This window comes from Arvicola amphibius, chromosome X (genome assembly GCF_903992535.2).
Source record: "Arvicola amphibius chromosome X, mArvAmp1.2, whole genome shotgun sequence".
Lineage (NCBI taxonomy): Eukaryota > Metazoa > Chordata > Mammalia > Rodentia > Cricetidae > Arvicola > Arvicola amphibius.
This window is the reverse complement of record NC_052065.1, coordinates 90848817-90868799: the sequence shown is the minus strand read 5'-3', so window position 1 is coordinate 90868799 and position 19983 is coordinate 90848817. Positions and strand designations below refer to the sequence as shown.

Genomic DNA, 19983 nt, shown 5'->3' with positions numbered 1-19983 from the left:
ATATGCTGCAGTTTGGAAAAATGCTGACAGAGCCGGGCATGTTGGCACATGCCACTGTATAATACCCGTACTTGGGAGGCCGAGACAGGAGGACTGCTCTAAGTGTAAAGGATACTGAGATAGTTTGTAAATTCCAGGCCAGCTAGGACCACGTAGCAAGCTACTTCCACCTACACGTGTGTCATGGCATATGTGTGCATGCACATACATACTTACAATAAATATATGGTAATACACACAATAAATACATACATTTTAAAAAATGCATCATAGAGCAATGGAAACTAGAAAATCTTTGAGGTCCCCAAGCAGGCAGAGTGCCAACACATCATTAAATTTATGATACTGCCAAGAAAAAATGGCTAAACTGGATCTCATTAAAATAACAACTCCTGATCTGTTAAAGAGCCTTTGAGTCAGAGAAACAATTTCCATGAGACAAAGGACAAATACTGGCATCTAGATTATAGAGTCCTCAAAATACAACAGCAAAATCCAAACAAGAAAAAAGGAAAGTAGATATGCCAACCAGTTAGGAAATGGGCAAAGGGCACGAACAAACACCTCGCCCATGGGAGTATACAGATGGCAAATCAGCACATGGGAAGATGTCCAGCATCATCAGCGACATTCCATTGCTAGGTCTGCCATAACAAAATAGCGCAGGCTGTGTGAGTTAAACAGTATAAATAACTTTCTCATAATTCTGGCAGCTAGAGGGCAAGATCAAGATGTTAGCAGTGCTGGGTTCTGAAGCCTCTCTCTTCCGCTTGGAGATGGCTGCCTTCCCATGGCTTTTTCATGTCCTCATCCTTCTGTTTACACACACCTCTGGTGTCTAACCTTCTTTTCTTAAAAATTTAAATATTTTTTAAAAAAATCTGTATTGATTTTTTTTAAATTTTCATGTAAGTATACAATGTACTGGTAATATTTATCCCTCACTCCTCACTCCAACCCCCACTACTCCCCAGTGCCCTGTGAATGTTTTCCCCATGCATGCTAAAATTTTTTTTATCAAAACCAATTTCAGATAATTTTACATATGTATAAAATTGTGCAAGTCTGTCTTTCTTGACCCGAAACAATTTGTTGTTGGATTAACACCCCAATGTAAAAGCCTCATTTTTAAATTAAATATATTGTTCAGCAACATCACACATGCATGTAATGTATCCTGATGATTCTTATCCTCCACTCTCTCCTTCCTCCCCCGCCCCAGCCCCTTTAAGACTGGGCTTGAGCAGAGTCAGTCATGAATGAGGGCAAGACTCATGGTACCCTGTCTCTCCCTGGGGGACTACTGGCTTTTGATGGGTATTGGGACAAGGCCTCATATTTGATTTAATCAATTCCTTAAAAGCTTTGTTTCCAAATATGGTCACATTATGAGGTAATGGGGATTGGATTTCAATATCTGAATTTGAAGTGGACATGGGATCATCTCATAACAATGAATAAGATCATAAAATGGTGGTCAATATTAAGCATCAGGGCAAGACAAATTAAAACCCGCAACTAAATATTACTATATCCTAAGAGAGCTGTAATGAAAAGACAGAAAAGAACAGGTGCTAGCAAGGATGCAGAGACAGTGGAAACCTGATCCAGTGCTACTGAAAATGTAAAGCTGTTCAAGCACGTTAGAGAACAATCTGCCAGTGCCTTAAAATATTCAACACGGAGTTACCATATGCCTTAGTAATTCTATTTCTAGATATATAAATACCTCAAAGAAATGCATAAATATGGGCACAAAAACCCAAATATAAGAATCCTCACAGACACATTATTTATAATACTCCCAAATTGGACAGCCAAATTTCCATCAAACGTAGAATGACTTTTTTTTAGTGTATCTATACAATAAAATATCACAGCATAATAAAGGGAGCTGTGTTGAGACACCATAGGAGAGCATTCCATAAGCACAATGCTGAGTCAAAGAAGCTAAACACGAAAGAATACATATTTCATCAGGGCTGTGAGAGTCCATGTATATACTTTTCAAAAATCTGCAAAACAATTTTGTGGTTTTAGAAATCAATCAGTATTATTTTATCTCTGGAGGGAAGGGAAAGTGCTAAGGCTCAGCAGGGTGCAGGGCTTTATAATGTGTCCAAGAAATATGTCCATTCAGCAAGCTGCATCCATTGAACTGTGTGCTTGGGGTTCATAGAGCAAAATAAGTCACTTAGAATTTCCAGGGCCTGTGACTGGGGTTGTAGTTTTGACAGAGGGAAGTGGACATGGATGCCCATACCCAACCAAGAATCTATCTCCAATTGAGATCTCCTTGCAAAGGAAAAGTTAGGTTTTTTTTAAATGGAGAATCACTGGGTACATTTACCACACTTAAGAATGGGCCTCATGATCGGCAGTAGATGGCCAAACCAAGACAAACTCAATGATATTTTTTGGAGACTTTTTGTTTCATATTGCTTTGCCTGGACATGTTCTGTCTTACTGGTTAAGAATTGTAAAATTATCCCCCAAATTATTAAAACAAAAAACAAAGTCGGGCATGGTAGTGAGGTGGTGGCACTGAGGAAGGAGAGGCAGGAGGATTATGAGTTTGAGGCCAGTCTTAACTACAGGATACAGAAAAGTTCTATCAATTCCTAAAACTCAGGTTGCTTCTTTGTGGTCACATCTACCAGTACCCTGGAGCAGCCATTGGATTCTTCTTTGCCATTATAGATTTGGCTTTTCAAGAATATCTGTCTAGACTTTGTTATTTGAAAATAATGTAATATGTATAAAGAAGACAGTTGAGCAGTACTGAGAATCAGCACAAGAATTTACACCAAGAAGCATCCAGAAGGACACACCTTAGGGGCAGACAGGACTGCTCCTCACTGAAGTATATATCAAGGTAAGATAGGGCATGTCCTTACAGAATTCTTCACTTATTAAGTTTTATGGTGCTGAGATTAGAACACAGGGCAGTGTACGTGTGCTCTACCAATGCCTGTATCACCACCCCTAAACAGTCTTTTGAATAAGGCTATGCACAGAAATAAATCTGAAGATTTATTCCAGTTATTTATCTTTGTGTTTTCTTTTTTCTGTTTTTTTTTTTTTTTGAAGGTCTGTCTGTGTAGCCCTGGCTGTCCTCAAACTTAAGGAAATTCATTGGCCTCTGCCTCCTGAGTGCTGGGATTAAAGACCTTCACCACCATACCCATTTTATGGCCAGTACATTTTAATGAAGTTGATCAGGTCAGAAAGTCTTTTCAAAAAATCAGGACAATTGAATATCTGCCATATAAAGTCACCTCAAAATGGACTAAAGTTTATAAAACTCTATGAAATTGTCATAAGCAGTTTCCTGACGATGAATCTAAAAAAAAAACCAGGCAACAACAAAACCATGGGATTGCATCAGAGTAAAAGCACTGGTATCGTTGAGGAAACCCACAGATGAGAAGAAAGTACTCGCAATCTACTCATCTGATAAAGGGCCAGTATTCAAAACATGTTAAAAGTAAACTCATTAGCTAGAGAAACCTGTTTAAAATGATTGCCTTCATCTAGTTCACTTGCTGTAACAAATATGCCAGGTACAGAAAGACAAATAGCATAAAGGTACATGTACATTTGTAAAAGTTCAACTGAAAGAAGTTGATGTAAGAATGGTTTGTATTTTTCTTCAAGCGATCATTCAGGTGCACGCAGAGCACTGGAGGTCACAGCCTCATAGGTGAGGAGGAAATGAGGAAAGACAGTATGAGGGTCAAAGTGAAATGTTATGGATTTATTGCACAGCATAGGGATCATAGTTAATCATGATGTAATATGTGTTTTAAATTTCCAGAAAGAGTACATTTTTAAGTATTCTTATCACGAAAAGAATTTGAAGTGTTATATGTTAACTTGCTTAATTTACTCATTCTAATATACACACATGAAATTTTTACATTGTGTTCCATAAACATACACAATTATTGTTGAAGAAATTTTAGTAATAGAGGAGTTACTTCTACTGAATATTGTTAAAGAAATGATGAAAAATCCAGAGAGGATGGAAGACAGAAAATAGAAATTCAGTCTTGCTGTATTCCATTGTTGGCATTTTACAAACCAGAGATCAGTGTTTTCACTCGTATCTTGATTTAGGAGAGAGGAACAATTAATAACCTGTGGCCTCTGACTGCTAGTGTAAATAAGAGCTACAGAAAACTACAACTTTTAATTGCAATCATGTAAGGAGATTCCTCCAGGAGTGGGAGGCAAGGAAGTGAGATAGTCTTACTAGTCGAAATCAGACACTTAGGATACCAGTGATCATGAACTAGGGAATAAGCAACTCTAATATGTTCCAGAGGTCATAAGATAGTATAGGTAGAAGGAACAAGATTATTTTTTATAACCTATGTATATCAGTTCTCAATTAATTTTTCCCTTACTTACTCTCTTAGAATATATGCAAAATAAGCTACTTTTCATAAAATACATTATTAAAAAATTAAATAAATTAGAAAAATTCAAACACATGTAATGGAAATAAAAATCATCATTCACTGGAATTTTAGGAGGTCCTTGTTGTAAGAGGCCCCTTGTTCATTCCTGGCTGCCTAGAACAGAAATAATCACACAGAAACTATATTATTTGCAATACTGTTTGGCCAATAGCTTAAGCATTTTTCTGGATTACTCTTATATCTTAAATTAACCCATTTCTATTGTTTTATATTTTACCATGAGGCTTGTGGACTACAGGCAAGGTTCCAGCAGGCAGCTTGCGGCTTTCCCCTCTGGCGGCTCCATGGTGTCTCTCTACTCGGCATTCTTTCTCCCAGCATTCAGTTTAGTTGTCCCCGCCTAGCTCTACTCTGCCCTATTACAGGCCAAGCCAGCTTCTTTATTCATTAACCAATAAAAGCAACACAAATACAGAAGAAATTCTCACACTGGGCCCTGGGAAAAATGATCACAGGCCTAGTAGGATTCCCCACTCAAAACTGTTGAGGGAGTGAGGGAGTATACAGTTTCTCAAAATGCTTCATATTAAAGGAGAAGTCATATATGAAGAGGGCAACCTTTCTGAAACATGTGATCTTCAGTGTAGTGAGGAGCTGTGGGCTGTGTTCCCGCCGCCCTGCTCCCGGCTGCCTGGCTAGCTTATGCCCCGAAATAACAACACACAAACTGTATTCATTTAAACACTGCCTGGCCCATTAGTTTCAGCCTCTTACTTACATCTTGACTAACCCATATCTAATAATCTGTGTAACACAATGAGTGGTGTCTTACTGGGAAAGATTCAGCATGTCTGACCTGGCAGCTGGCTTCATCGCATCTGTCTCCCTGAGGAGAGGCACAGCGGTCTATTAACTTCCCTTCCCAGCATTCTGTTCTGTCTACTCTGCCCACCTAAGGGCTGGCCAATCAAATGGGCCAGGCAGTTTCTTTATTAACCAATGAAATCAACTCAAACAGAAGACTCTCCCACATCACTTCAGGGGATCAACTTTAAGATAAAAAGAAAGGGTGGGACCCAGTGAGTTGGAAGATTTTCGTGTGTTCCTTGATGTGACCTTGTATGGCCTAACAGGTCATGAGAGAATGTGGTTTCATTTCTGTTAGAAGGTGGTGAGGTGATAGAGGTTTGGGTCACAGTCTTAGCAGCTATAACGGCTAGTTTTATATCAATATGTCACAAGCTGGAATCATCTCCTCTCAGATGTTTCAATTAAGAAAATGCCTGCATAAGATTGGGTTGTAGGAAAGCCCATAGGGCATTTTAATTAATGATTGTGGGTCCATCCTATTGTGGACTCTATACGAAATCAGGCTGAGCAAGCCCCAGGGAGCACCTCTCCATGGCCTTTGCATCAGCTCCTGCCTCCAGGTTCCTGCCCTGTTTGAGTTCCTGTCCTGCCTCCCTTCAGTGATGAACAGCGACACAGAAGTGGAAGCCAAATCAACCCTTTCCTTCCCAAGTTGGTTTTGGTCATGGTGTTTATCACAGCAATAGTAACCCTAACTGAGACAGAAGCCTCAGAAAGCCTGGGAACATTTGGAAGCAGTGACTGATCCAGGAAAACATGAGAACAGAGACAGAATCACTTGAGGCATTCTTGGTTTCCTGTGATTCTGGAATTGAGGCTCAGGAAAAATATGCTCTTCACTAAAGGAGAAATGTCATGGTTTTCTGTCCAACTCTATTTTTATTCTCTAATAATTTGAACAATAAACACACTTGAAATGGAGGGATGGCTTAGTGGTTAGGAGCACTGGCTGCTCTTCCAACAGAACTAGGCTCAGTTGCCAGCATCCACACAGCAGCTCAGAATCATCTGTAACTCCAGTTCCAGGTGATCTGATGACCCCTCTGGCCTGTAACAGGTACACAAGTGGTACACAGACATATATGCAGCCAAAACACCCATACACAAAATAAAATAAAAAATGTTTAAAATCCAGACAAATCATAAGCAACTTCAGAACACTGGAAAGATCATGACCTTAAAAACGAGAAGCTGGAGGCAGGGCTCAGGGGCTAAGAGCACTTGCTACTCTTCCAGGGGACCCACGTTTAGTTTCCAGTGTCTACATGGTAGCTCACAAACACCTGTAACTCCAGTTCTAGGGGATCTGATACCCTCTCTGGCCTTAGTGCTCACCAGACATGAATGCAGTACACATACATAGGCAAACACTTATGCACATAAAATCAAAAGAAATATAGCTTTTGAAAAAGTTTCTTTTTTCTTCATTAGTTTCCTTTTTTAAAAAAAAATTAATCCAAATTCTCCCTCCCTCCCCTTCTCCCATTCCCTCCACACATCCTCCTACCACACCCCCTCTAACCCTAAGAGAGGGTAAGGCACTTTGCTTTGTGGAAAGTCCAATGCCCTCCCTACTATATCTAGGCTGAACAAGGAATACATCCAAAGAGAATAGGATCCCCAAAAGCCAGTACAAGCAGTAGAGATAAATCCAAGGGCTACTGCCAATGGCCCTTCAGTCTGCCCCAGCCATACAACTGTCAGCCACATTCAGAGGGACTAGTTTGGTCCTATACTTGTTCCTTCCCACTCCAGCTGGAGTTGGTGACCTCCTATTAGCTCAGGTGGACTGTTTCAGTGGATGAACCCTTCATGGTCTTGACCTCTTTGCTCATATTCTCATTCCTTCTACTCTGAAAATTTCTTAAAAGCATGTATCAGAGAGATGGTTCAGCAATGAAGCGCACTTGTTACTCTTGCAAGGGACTGGAATTGGTCTCCCAGTATCATATCAGATGACTCACAACTGGCCCATGACTCGAGCTTCAGGGAACCCAGTGCTTTCTTCTGGACTCCAAAGATAACTGCACTCACATGTACACACCCACCTCACATATCCACGCAAATTAAAAACTATCTTACAATTAGTCACAAGAAAAAAATGTTGCCTGCAAAGGGAGATGAATGGAATTAGGAAGTCTATTGATGGATGAGATGGCTGGAAAAATGTAGTTCTACTGACAGAAATAGAAGCCACAGCATAATGTGAGCTTAAGAATAAAATATACTTTCTCTGATGCTTGATCAATGCAGTTACCAGAATAATTTGCCTTTAGAGATTCAGTGCCACCGGCATCAATGTCGCCTGTATGTCTACTTCAAGCCCCCCAAACAGAATATAGCTGATAAAAAAAAACAAAACAAAACAAAGACAAATGAAAACTCCTAAAATACTAATAAGATCTTCTTGGAAATGGGTGGGGGTTAAAGTGTGACATTCAAAATCCCTTTAACCCGTACTTCAAAATCAGAAGCTTATAGCAAGACCTCTATCACCGGACGAACTGTATTCTCTGTCTTTCTTCTGGCTTGCTTACATTCAGACATTCTCATAACAAGTATCCAAGCAACCATTCCTTAGTTACATGGTCCTAAGGGACAGAGATGCTGGTGAAGTAATCATCAGGTGTTTTATAAGGTTGATAAAGAACTGATCAGTCGCTGGCTAGCGGTGTGAGAGAATACATACATGGATGACGCGAGGGAGTTTGTTTTTAGGGTGAAGGAAGTATTCTGTATTTTTGATGTGATACAAATACGCATGTGTTCAAATTCAGCAATGTATATACCAGGACAAGTTTATGGTGTGATCAGACCAAACCCTCCCCTCGACTAGCTGTATAATGAGGACTGCAGGTGCCACCCACTTTCTCCATCTCTTTTAGGTATCTATTTATACACAATAATCAATTTCCTTCAATGGTCTCTCCTCCTGCTTTTTTTATATAATCTGACACTAATTAATTCTATAATTTAGTTTACACCTGGTAGGAATATCAAGATGGGGTTGGGAATGAATAAAGAGGAGTGATCTTCCTTTCGGAGAGATTAGTGTACTCCTATTCACAGGAGGAAGGTTTGTGTGATGATGGGCAGGGGCAGCAGCTGCTGCTATTACTTATTATTTAGTGTGCTGCACTGTGAAAATAATAGATAATGACACCAATCAGCACTGGCAGCAGATAGGGGCACCTCTCATTATCTCTGCCTGCTGCTTTTCATGCTTTTATGCAATCCTCTCGCTTTGAACATAAGCAGAACTGGTTACTTGGTTTTTTTTTTTTTTTTTTGGTTACTTGTTTTTAATCAAAAGCGAATGGCAAAGGCAGGGTACAGCTAGCGGGGTTATGTCACATATAAGATACTTTTCCAGGCAGACTCACCCTCGAGGCTATCTTTTCTAAAAGCATGATGAAGCAGCCATGTTGGAAAAGCCCGTGTGGCAAGACCTAGAGATGCTAAAGGTAACTGCTAGGGAATGTGTGAGGCCTTTAGGAGCAGAGGGTGGCCACCTACAGGAGGCTGTGTTTTCAAATCTGGATATAAAGAAGATTCTCCCCCAGTTGAAGCTTTACCCGAGGACTAGTCTTGATTATACCTTGGTCACAGCCTTGTAATCCTACCCAGAGGATCTAGCTAGGCTGAGCTCCTGGAAACCCCATCCTATCATACTAAAATGGTGAGAAAACAAATGCTCATTGTACTAATTATTATGCAGCAACAGAAGGGAAAAAAAGCTCACACAATTCTTAATATCGATACTAGTCTATTGGAGTGTTTCTTGTACTCCAGAAGCTAAAAGTCCATTTCCCACATTCCTTTACAATTATGATTCTGGACATCTGAGACTTGGCCGGCAGAAGCAACTGGACTCTGTGCTTCTGACATCTCTGCTGCTGAAGATGACTGTGAAGATGTTTGCCTGCCCTACAGCCATTTGGTCATGAGTACCTGGGTGCTGAGGGGCGAGGAGCTTGGCATCCATCTGCAGATGGATCATTCTGGAGGGAGCAGGAGTAGTGATGTATTTTCATTCTGAATGTTTCCTAATTCTAAAAGAATTAGCAGCTTTCCTGGTAGCTGGGGAGTGATGTGGTCTTGGATTTTGCTTCTGAAAGTTCAAGTAAGTTGGTCCTTCTAATAAAGATAGATGCCACTTAATATCTAGTAATAAACAGTTTTGTGCCTAAACTAGTTGAGAATAAATTCTAGTTTTCTGGCAACAAGATTCTAAACTGCAGTAGAAAGGACACCCTCAAATGCTATTTTAACCATGTGTATGTAAAATGGATAATAAACAACATTCACCTTTAAATAAACATTTTTATATTGAATATAATAGATTTTAATACTTAGTTTTATAAAGACAAAGTCACTTTATAACATTTAATGTAAAAGTCACAATGCACTGGTCCAGTTTGACACAATAAAATATTCTGAATATTAGGAACAACTCATTTGCTTAACAAGGCGGCAACTATAAAACTATAATGTGTTTCGCTTATCTTCCCTTCAGAACCAGAAAATACATTATTGGCTTGATAACCTTCATTTATAATCTTCTTGACACTCTAAAAATCTCTTTAAGTATTTATTTTCAATTAGTCTAGCCTAAAATACAATATTCAGTAATCTTCACTATTCTGACTTTAAAATAATATCAAAATTAACAGCATATTTTTAAGAAAGGATTTGTTGTAAATACAACTGACAAAATATTCAACAAAGTGTGTATAACAGTGCTTTTGTATATAAGCACAGACCATATGCTTTTCTAGAGCTATTGTCGTATAATTTAACAATCATTACATAACAGCAGATGTGACAGTTTGCATATAAACTATTAACTAAGATTGAAAATCAGGACATATTTTAGCACATCAATTCTGAGTCAAAGCAGAAAGGCTTAGTTCTAAATTATCTCTTTTAAGTGGCAATTTCCTTGAAAAGACAGTATAATCAAATCTTAAAGATGCTACCAGTATTTGGTGAATTCCAACTTACAGATTCTCAAAGACTCAACTTGAAAAGTGTTTTTGCTTCGTTGAAAAGAATATATGCTACGTGGCATAGCCCTCTGTTTTATTCACAGTCTATTCTTGCTAAAGCCTGACCACACCAATTCCTTACCAGAAAGGGAGACTTCTTTGGTCACCATGAAGGAGGTCTGCTCCCTCTCCCTCTTCCTCTCCCTCGTTTCTAGTCAAGTAAGAGGGCTTGAAATCAAAGCCTAGCGTGAAAGCAGAAACTCCTCAGGCTGATTCCTGCCCCATTTCCTAAGTCAACTACTTAATAAATCACTCTTGTCAGAGACGGCAGAAGACAGGACAGGTCCATGTGGTTTGACTGTTATTTTTTTATTTTATTTTTTTTTTTGGTTTTTCGAGACAGGGTTTCTCTGAAGCTTTTTTGGAGCCTGTCCTGGAACTAGCTCTTGTAGACCAGGCTGGCCTCGAACTCACAGAGATCCGCCTGCCTCTGCCTCCCGAGTGCTGGGATTAAAGGCGTGCGCCACCACCGCCCGGCTTGACTGTTATTTTTTAAAGTGCTATCAAAGTCCATTGATATTTAAATGGACTGTCATGTAATGTCTGACCTAGAAGAAGCCTAAAGTAGCTAAAAAATTACTCATCTAGGTCAGAGAGTCGAACCTTTTCAGGTGGACGCTGGCAAGTCTACAGAGTGCCTTAGTGAGTGTATGTGACGTGTATTTCACGTGCTTGTGAAACCGATGGAGCGCTAGTGTGACTGTGCCGCCCTACCTCCTCTAAATTAAAACCCAGCCGACGAAAGTGTCAAATATAAAGCTGGAGAACACGAGCCATCACGAGCCATTGGGAGAAGACGCCACACACGACAGTACACTAAAGAAGTTTTAGTTATGTCTCCGTGTAAATGAAAGAGCTCTACAGTCAACTGAACTGTTTCTTAACCTTTCTCAAAACACTGGCTTTCTTCTATGTAAACCTAAAGCCAGCGATGTTTTTACTTATATCAGTCCAGAATTTAGACTTCTTGATTTGTGTTTAGCAGTAGCAGAGTTAGTAGTGTCAACCAGCAACTTGTGAACCCTCAAGAACAGAGAGTGCAGAAGTTGCTTTGTAAGATCATAGATTTCTGTGTTGAACAAAATTAAGTTTTAAAAGTTAATAAAGTTCCAGTAACATAACATAGAAAGCAAAGCCCTAAATGGGCAATTTCCTAGCTAATTAAGGCTACAGTTCTAAAGCCCAGTTTTGACAGGCTTGGGGCAATTTGAAAAGCAAAGCTCACCAATATGCCATAACAGCATTAGTAATAAACACATTGCCTTCGGAAAAGCCGCGAATCCCGTGGAAACAGCAGCACAAACTTGTAACTGCCTCCCTAAAGTGATACGATAGTGCCCTCTGGTGGCCCCACTGAGCATGTGACCCTGATGCTGGATATCTTGGGACACATAGAGTGACAGAATTTTTTTTTTAACTGCAATTGATACAAAGGAATGAATCATTGTGCTTCTGAGTACCTTTCTTTTTGCCTTCAAGCACATAGGCAATGCAATACATCCCTGAGTAGTCCCAGGAATCAAGCGGATAGTACAGGAATCTTGGTAAACCTAACAGTGGCAGAGATTTACACCTTGGTTCTAGACCTTAACTGGGAGCATTTCGCATGCTCCAGCTTTGCTTTTAAGTCTAAGGGTCTCTCAAAAAACCTCACCAAAGCTGGCTCATTTAACAGGGAAGCAAGAATCTGTTCAAATGCAAAAGACCACTGATGTTCTTCCCTGGGAGAGGAAGGAGTTTTCTCCACACTTCTCTCTGCATTCCCCTCACGGCTTCCAGAATCACAGGCTGTCCCGGAGAATCTTCTAGCTGCTGATTTAGGGCTATGGAGTTTCCTTCCAACTTCTTCCATCCTGAGCAAAAGGTTGGTAACAATAGCAATGGCTTGATAGAGTGACTCTTCTTCCGGGTCTTCATGAAATAAATTATACAGGGTCTTTGAAAACTGAATAAATTGTGACTAGAAGACACAAGTTGGAAATATAACATTTTAACATTAGACTTAGCAAATAAAAATGAAACTTAGAAGGGGAATTCAGAAGTGGAAAGAATCCTGTATAAAATTGGCCATATACAACCTTCACCACAGAACTGAGGACTAATTAATTCCATGATACATCTTTGCTCTAGGAAGGTAAGTATGAACCATGAAAGAACCTCATTTAAGCCCTCTCACACAATTGTCAAATTGAAGAATATTATAAATGAAGAATATTATAAAGAAGTTTCTTTATTTACTGTTGGGTGACAATTTTGATTATGCAAACTTTCATATTTTCGTTCGTGTAATTCTCATCAATCAATTTTAAGAAAAGGATTAAGGACTTCTAATTTGATATCAAAGGGCTGCAGTGGACACTGAGCTAAGATGACTTAATATTAGGGAAGAATGACTTTTGGGACCTACCTAGTAGTGCAAGAACGCTTAAGAAATCCCTTTGGATGTGCGTGTTTTTCCAAAAGGCAGATACGGGACCAAAGTTAAGAGAATCTAGTTAGTTTGCTAACTGCTCTCAGGAAATACTAAATATTCCTAGAAAATACTTGTCAGTTTAAAAGCTATTCAAATCCAAGAGTTCTATAACTCAGTTGTTCAACCTTACATGTTTGTACGTACATAAAACAAGTATAACTAATATGCTTCATAAAAATCTGTTATAAAAATGCTTTCCACCGTCCCTTTTTATAGATCTTTTCATTTATAATGATTTTAGAGTAAGTATCCCAAATTGGTTTATTTTAAGAAGCATTTATTTAACCATCAAACTGGAAAGTTCATTAAGACATTCTAAGCTATTTGATAGTTTTGTTTTGGTAAAGTTCTGGGGCACTTCTGTATCTCAATCAATCAGCCTTCCTTTTAAGACTATAAGGACATGTGGGCAATGTATAAGAAAGAGATTAATTTAAATAATGTCTACACTAGTCCTTAATAGCGCCTATGCAGCATCATATGCAGCCTATGCAACAAGGTCACTGGGGATTTCGTAAGATCTATCTTAGTAATTTCTTAGTGAGTAGCAATAGATTTGACATCAGTAGGCACTAACTGAATGTTACTTAATACATGTATATTTTTAATGCTGAAATATGCCATATATAAAAATTTTCTATAGAAACACTAAATACATTTAAGCAATTAATGTACAATTTTAAAAATTTGTTGACCTCTTTCACGATTACTTGAATTTTCTAAAGCTGACAACCTGTAGATTATTTAACTATTTCTTCAATAGTATGTAAGTTTTTTTTTCTTTTCCTTTTCTTTTGTGGTATTGGTGACTGAACCATGGGGCTACATGCACTCCCATTAATCAAAAAATTTTCACTTGGAAAATTCTATACCTGATTCATTCTTGGTAAATCTTTAATGTTTTCTTCTTTTTTAAGAAGCTCATCTTGCCATTGACTTAAATAGGCTTGAATATCAATTTTTCCTTTGCCTAAATAAAAGAAATAAACAATTTTATAATGAACAACTAATATTTCCCCAAATCTCAAAAAGAATAATTGAAATTGAAAGAAATATCTCTGAGGTTAAAGAGCCCATCTCGTTCAGTCCAGGACACAATCTGAATTTAGCTTTGATCTCACTCATTGGCTTTCAGAAAACATTATCTACTTCTATTTAGACAAAAACTTTTACTTATGGAAACTTGATGAATATCAAAAATACAGAAAAGAGGGAAAATGATGTATTTAAATTAAAACAGCACACTTTGGTCAAAAAATAAATGTCATGTAGTCATACTCATATAGCCTACCACACTTAATCTTTTCCATATCAAGTTCTTTATATGGTGGTTCTTTTTTTTTTTTTTTGGTTTTTTTGAGACAGAGTTTCTCTGTGGCCTTGGAGCCTGTCCTGGAACTAGCTCTTGTAGACCAGGCTGGCCTTGAACTCACAGAGATCCGTCTGCCTCTGCCTCCCCAGTGCTGGGATTAAAGGCGTGCGCCACCACCGCCCGGCTATGGTGGTTCTTTTTAAAAAATTGGAAACACTATTTACTGCTTCATTTTTTTTCAGCCAAGATGATATTTGCATGGCCTTGAAATTCTTATTTAAACTTTTGTGAAAACTAGGCAAAATAATAGAGGAGTTATGTTCAACTAGATCTTCTATTGTGGAATATTAGTTGAAGATGTGTTAAAGTTGTTTACACCGTGGAATATTTGTTTAATGATGCAAAGACAAGATCTCCTGAGTAAACTGGGAGTGGTGGGGGTCACGGGAAAGGGTAGAAGGGGAAAGGGGAAGAAAGGAGGGGAGCGGAGGAAAATGTATAGCTCAATAAAAACAATTTTAAAAAAAGAAAAGATGGCTAGAAACAAGCCAAGGCCAGGCAGTCATAAGAAAAAAAAGCACCCAGTGGAACAGTGTTTATAGATATTTTAAAGAGAGCTGTCTCCTCCATATGTTCGTGTATACAAAGAAACAAGTTTTAAAGGGATGTAGCATAAAATGTTTACAGCTTCTCCTTCTGGCTTGGTTTGTGTAGGGGTAAGAAAGACTACATGCTGCCTGAATTTCTGCCACAAAGATTATCTATTATTTTTGTAATTCAAATGAAATCTTTAAAATAATAAAAATGAATATGGATCACTTACTATTAAGTTTTTATAACCTCTGAGATGTAAGTAACAGAAGAAGAAATAATAAATTTCTTTTAAGTAACTAGAAAACCATATCAAGACAAATCTACAGCCTTTAAAGAACCCCAGCCCCTCCCCCTTTATAGCTATTACTATTTATAGAATTAATAATTTAATAAATTGAATGATATTCCTAGATTGTTTCATAGTACCTTTTTCAGGGGTATTTTTTCCTGATTCTGCTTCCTTCTCATCTGCATGCTTGGAAACTAAAGGGAAAAGAGGGCAACTGTATATTATAAAATGTTTAAGTATCTTTTAAAAGTAAAATAACAAAAGATTAATTTGTATAAAGACTTATAAGCACTAACTATGCTTTTGACCCACCAAAGCAATTTTATGTGACCTGATCTCCTGATGTTAGAATGCAAAGTATCGCCGGGCGGTGGTGGCGCATGCCTTTAATCCCAGCACTCGGGAGGCAGAGGCAGGCAGATCTCTGTGAGTTCGAGACTAGCCTGGTCTACAAGAGCTAGTTCCAGGACAGGCTCCAAAACCACAGAGAAACCCTGTCTCAAAAAAATCAAAAAAAAGCCAGGCGGTGGTGGCACACACCTTTAATCCCAGCACTCGGGAGGCAGAGGCAGGCGGATCTCTGTGAGTTCGAGACCAGCCTGGTCTACAAGAGCTAGTTCCAGGATAGGCTTCAAAGCTACAGAGAAACCCTGTCTCGAAAAACCAAAAAAAAAAAAAAAAAAATCAAAAAAAAAATAGGATGCAAAGTATCAAAAATATTCATAGTAAAAGAAAAGAACACTGTATATTAATATTTAAAAAATCCTAGAGGGTAATACATCAAATTTAAGTATTTGCTTCTGAGTGATAGCTTCTCTATTTGACTGCCTTCAAATTAAGAAGCATTACGTTTATTACCAGGAGGAAAGCCCCATGCATAATGGAGGTCTGAAGAAGAAGCCACACGCCCCGAGTAAGACAAGAACTCATTGTGAAACCCTGCGCAATTCGCTTCTTTCTGTACTCAATGTTCTTCTATATAAAGTGGGCAGACTTAAATAGATGGTTTTTGAGGTTCTGTTAATGCTCACTTTACATACAGTAACCAAATAGACACATACATGTTCTCTGTAAGACCGCATACCTATGAAAATGAAGCAAATGGGAAAAGCACACATACAAGTGTGTATCACTTCCAATTTATGTGAGAAAGCAGATTCTTCTCTTGTACACTTGATTTATAAGAAGTATTCACTATTTAAATAAAAGTTATGGTTTGTAAATCATCAATATGATTCTATCAGCTTCACCATCCTTTATCAAAGCATAAAAATGGTAGGATACAAAATTTCTTTAATACAATTAAAAGCAAAAATCTTTTATATATACTTTCTTTTAAATAAGAAATTTCAAAAGATAAAAATTATTAAGCACAGTCTAATCAGTCACATATTTACAAACTATGCTAACTGCTACTGTAGTATCACAATGTAAAACTCAGGAAGATCTCCACAAGTAGCCAGTCATCGAGATGCCCACGGTCCTGTCTACCTGGGGGACTGAGGAAGGATGATTACTGGAGCCCAAGAGTTTGAGACCAGTCTGAGACCCAATTTAAAAGAACACAAATTCAGTTAAAAGTGTACAGGAATATTTATTTACCCTGGAGCTGACTGAAATAAAGCAATTCTTCTTCGGAAAGCTCATCGGCCTTGTTAGAAGTCTTAGACATCACTTCAGTATAAGCTGAAAGCATATAAGCCAAATCACATTCACTAGCAGTGAAGGCAGAGAAGTGGTTCTTAAATGCAGACAAATGAGATGAAGTGTATAAGAAATGTGTACACGCAGAAAAGTGGAAATACCATTGCTCTGCTGTTGTGGGCCAAATAAAACATTGCATCACTTTGAATTCTAAGATTTCTCTTACTTGCATTTCTTCTTCTTTTTTTTTTGCTTAAGAACTTCATATACGCATATACTATATTTGATCAAATCCATCGCCCCATTTCCTCCCCGGCAATTTCTTCCCTCTTCCACTACCATTATTCCCTTCTAATTCCGTGGACTCTTTTATAAACCCACTGAGTCCTTTTGGTTCCGAGGTCATCTACAGGAGCACGGGTAACGTCCTTGCTTTTTACCAGTTTTTAGAGTCATGGGAAGATGATTAGATTAACTCTGAACATGAAATCTAACACTCCTGCACTAATAAGGAAACCTGAAGCTCAGAGCTTTACTGTTCCCCACTGTTATCCAACGGAGACACAGTGTTTCCCAGCTTATATTTTATCCTACTTAACATTCCTACTTTCAACCCCTCCACCAACAATGTATGACATGGAAAATTTAAACATTTAAATGGTAACAATCTAATAAAATTTATTCTTATAATTAAATTATTATGTGGTTTGACTTTTGTTTTTAATGCTGTGTTTGTGATTTGGGCGTCTGAAGGATTAAACACGGCTTTAGTTTGCTGGTCTGCTAAATGATTCCTGGCTAACCTGAAAAGCCTTTAAAAAGCTTTTAAAGAAAGTCAGGGAGAACACTAGATAAATTATAAAGTGCTATTTGATTTCAATGAATTACCAAATCCAAGCTACTTTTCGCAATTTTTTTTTAACAGTAGGAATGTGTTGAGAAATAATCTTCAGGACAGTGGAAAAAATTTATGAAAACTGGAAGGGCATGGTGACCTTGGGGAAGTAGAGCAAAACAAAAAAAAACTTTTGGAGTTAGATGGGCCTCATATCAAGTATATTTGAGACATAATTGGATCTCCCCAACCCTCAGTCTCCTTTTTGTAAAAATTGGAAGGATAATATAATCTTTCAAAGATTATGATGCTAAAATAAGAGAGTGCATATAAAATATATTTTATGTGTGTGTTTATGCGTTCAACAAAGAGTGTGTGTGGAGGCCTAAGGGTGACATTGGATATGAAGTAAAGGTTGTGCACATGCTAATTTGGACCCATCTGCAAGTTTAGTAATCTGCCTAAAGTGAATCTCTATTTTAAAGACAATGACAGCACAAATTCAACAGTATCCCAATATTCCAATGATACATAAGTTCTTGTATAAGCTATCATTTAAGAGCTAGCTAGCAGGACATGGTAGCACATGCCTGTTATCCTTGCACTTCTGAGACTGAGCTCAGTCTGGGATATACATTGAGAGCATATCTCAAACTGCATACATCTACACACACACACACACACACACACAGAGAGAGAGAGAGAGAGAGAGAGAGAGAGAGAGAGAGAGAGAGAGAGAGAGGATTGCCTACTAATAGGAAATTAAAGATCCACCTGATAAATGGAATCTCTTCTACAGATTTCCTGTCTATATCTATACCTACACCACCAAAAATACTTGTGATATTACTTGAGGACCACAATAAAGCAATAACTTTAAATTATATGAAAAACTGTTTTATCTGTTAAAGTGAAATTATATGTACAACGATGCCTGTTACAATGGAATGAACTCTTACTATATACCATTTACTATATATCATTAAAGACTGTTAAAGTCTTACCTGGAGGAATATGCATCTTAAAAAGCAGCTTAAGCTTCTCAGTAAAACTTCCATTGTACATTATATCTGTTCAATAAAATTCAGTTAGAAAACTCAGGTAACTAAACATTAACTAAACATTCAACCAATTCCACCCAAAGTGATTAAGATACAGACAGTAGACAGGAATTAGGATCTAAAACACAGTCAACCAGTCAGTCTGTCCCCCCCGCCCCCAGCCCTGTCTCTCTCTCTCTCTTATTGGTTTTTCAAAATAAGATTTCTGTGTAACAGCCCTGGCCATTCTGGAACTTACTCTGTAGACCAGGCTGGCCTTGAACTGCCCCTGCCTTCCTAGTGCCGAGATTAAAGACATGCACCACCACCACCAGGCAACATGGTGTTTCTTAAGCTAACAATTAACTACTCAATCAGTAAGATTTTCACTTTCAAGCACATAACCAAAACACTCCACCAGGGGAATAGCATGCTCTATTCACAAGCGCCTTTCTCCCAACCTCATATTTCCCTTTTCTTTTGGAATGGGGCTTTATGATTCATTTGAGGAGAGAACTGCTCTGCAAGATAACGAGTGAGAAGAAATCATTGCTGGGGGGGGGGTATGAAAAACAAAGGGACAAAACCTATGACTTATCGACTTTAGGCACAACTCATTTGTTTAGTATTTCTGTGTCACTTATCTGGGCTATGTGGTTGATTTTTACCCAAGGGGAAAACCCTTCTGTTGTATCTATCTATCCGGTGTAGAAAAATCCTAGACATTCTCTTCATTCCTGTTAAACCATTAAAACACCCACATCTAATGGCTTGTTTCTTTGAGAGGGTTGCGCAAAAAGAAATCAATATATGGGCCTGGAGAGATAGCTCAGTGGTTAAGAACACTAGATGTTCTTCCAGAGGACCTGAATTCAATTCCCAGCATCCACGTGCCAGCTCACAACCATCTATAAACTCTAGTTCCAGGTGATTCAACACCCTCACACAGACATAAATATAGGCAAAATATCGATGCACATAAAGTAAAAATAAATTATTAAAAGAGATCAATATGCATAGGTTTAGCAGCAAGCACATTTTAAAAAGCCTCATAATTACTAAACCTGAAGACAATGTAATCCAAAATTGGCCTAAACTAGCAGTAGTAGGCAGCAAGATGAAATATTTTGGGGTGGTAGGGAATATTTTGGGGGGATAGAGAACATAGTTATGTTTTGCTTTAGAAAGTTGAAGGGCATCAGCCTACCAATTGCAGAGGAGAATTCTTTGAAGTTTATAAGGCAATCAGAATTTTCATCCAACAATCTGAATGTCCATAAAGCTAGCGAGTCTCTGTTTGCAGAATGAGCCCAGGGACTCAACAAGTGATACAGCACTCTGAACTGCTGGCAGTCAATCTGATACTGTTCCAAATATGACAGGCTGGGGTCATGATGCTTCAATCCTGGACAGCTCGAATACCAATAACAAGATATAAACAGCTCTTTCTACAA

At 38.3% G+C, this 19983-nt stretch overlaps 1 protein-coding gene across 1 annotated transcript in view; it reads right to left on the bottom strand.

The window, feature by feature from the left end:
* Positions 1-9615: 9615 nt before the first annotated feature.
* Tbc1d8b (TBC1 domain family member 8B) overlaps positions 9616-19983 on the bottom strand; it is a 75523-nt gene continuing 65155 nt past the window's right edge. The window contains 6 exon segments of the mRNA XM_038316826.2: positions 9616-12302; positions 13688-13785; positions 15148-15204; positions 16613-16696; positions 18494-18559; positions 19737-19977. Of these exon segments, the coding sequence (XP_038172754.1) occupies positions 11910-12302; positions 13688-13785; positions 15148-15204; positions 16613-16696; positions 18494-18559; positions 19737-19977 (939 nt within the window). The 3' untranslated portion in view covers positions 9616-11909.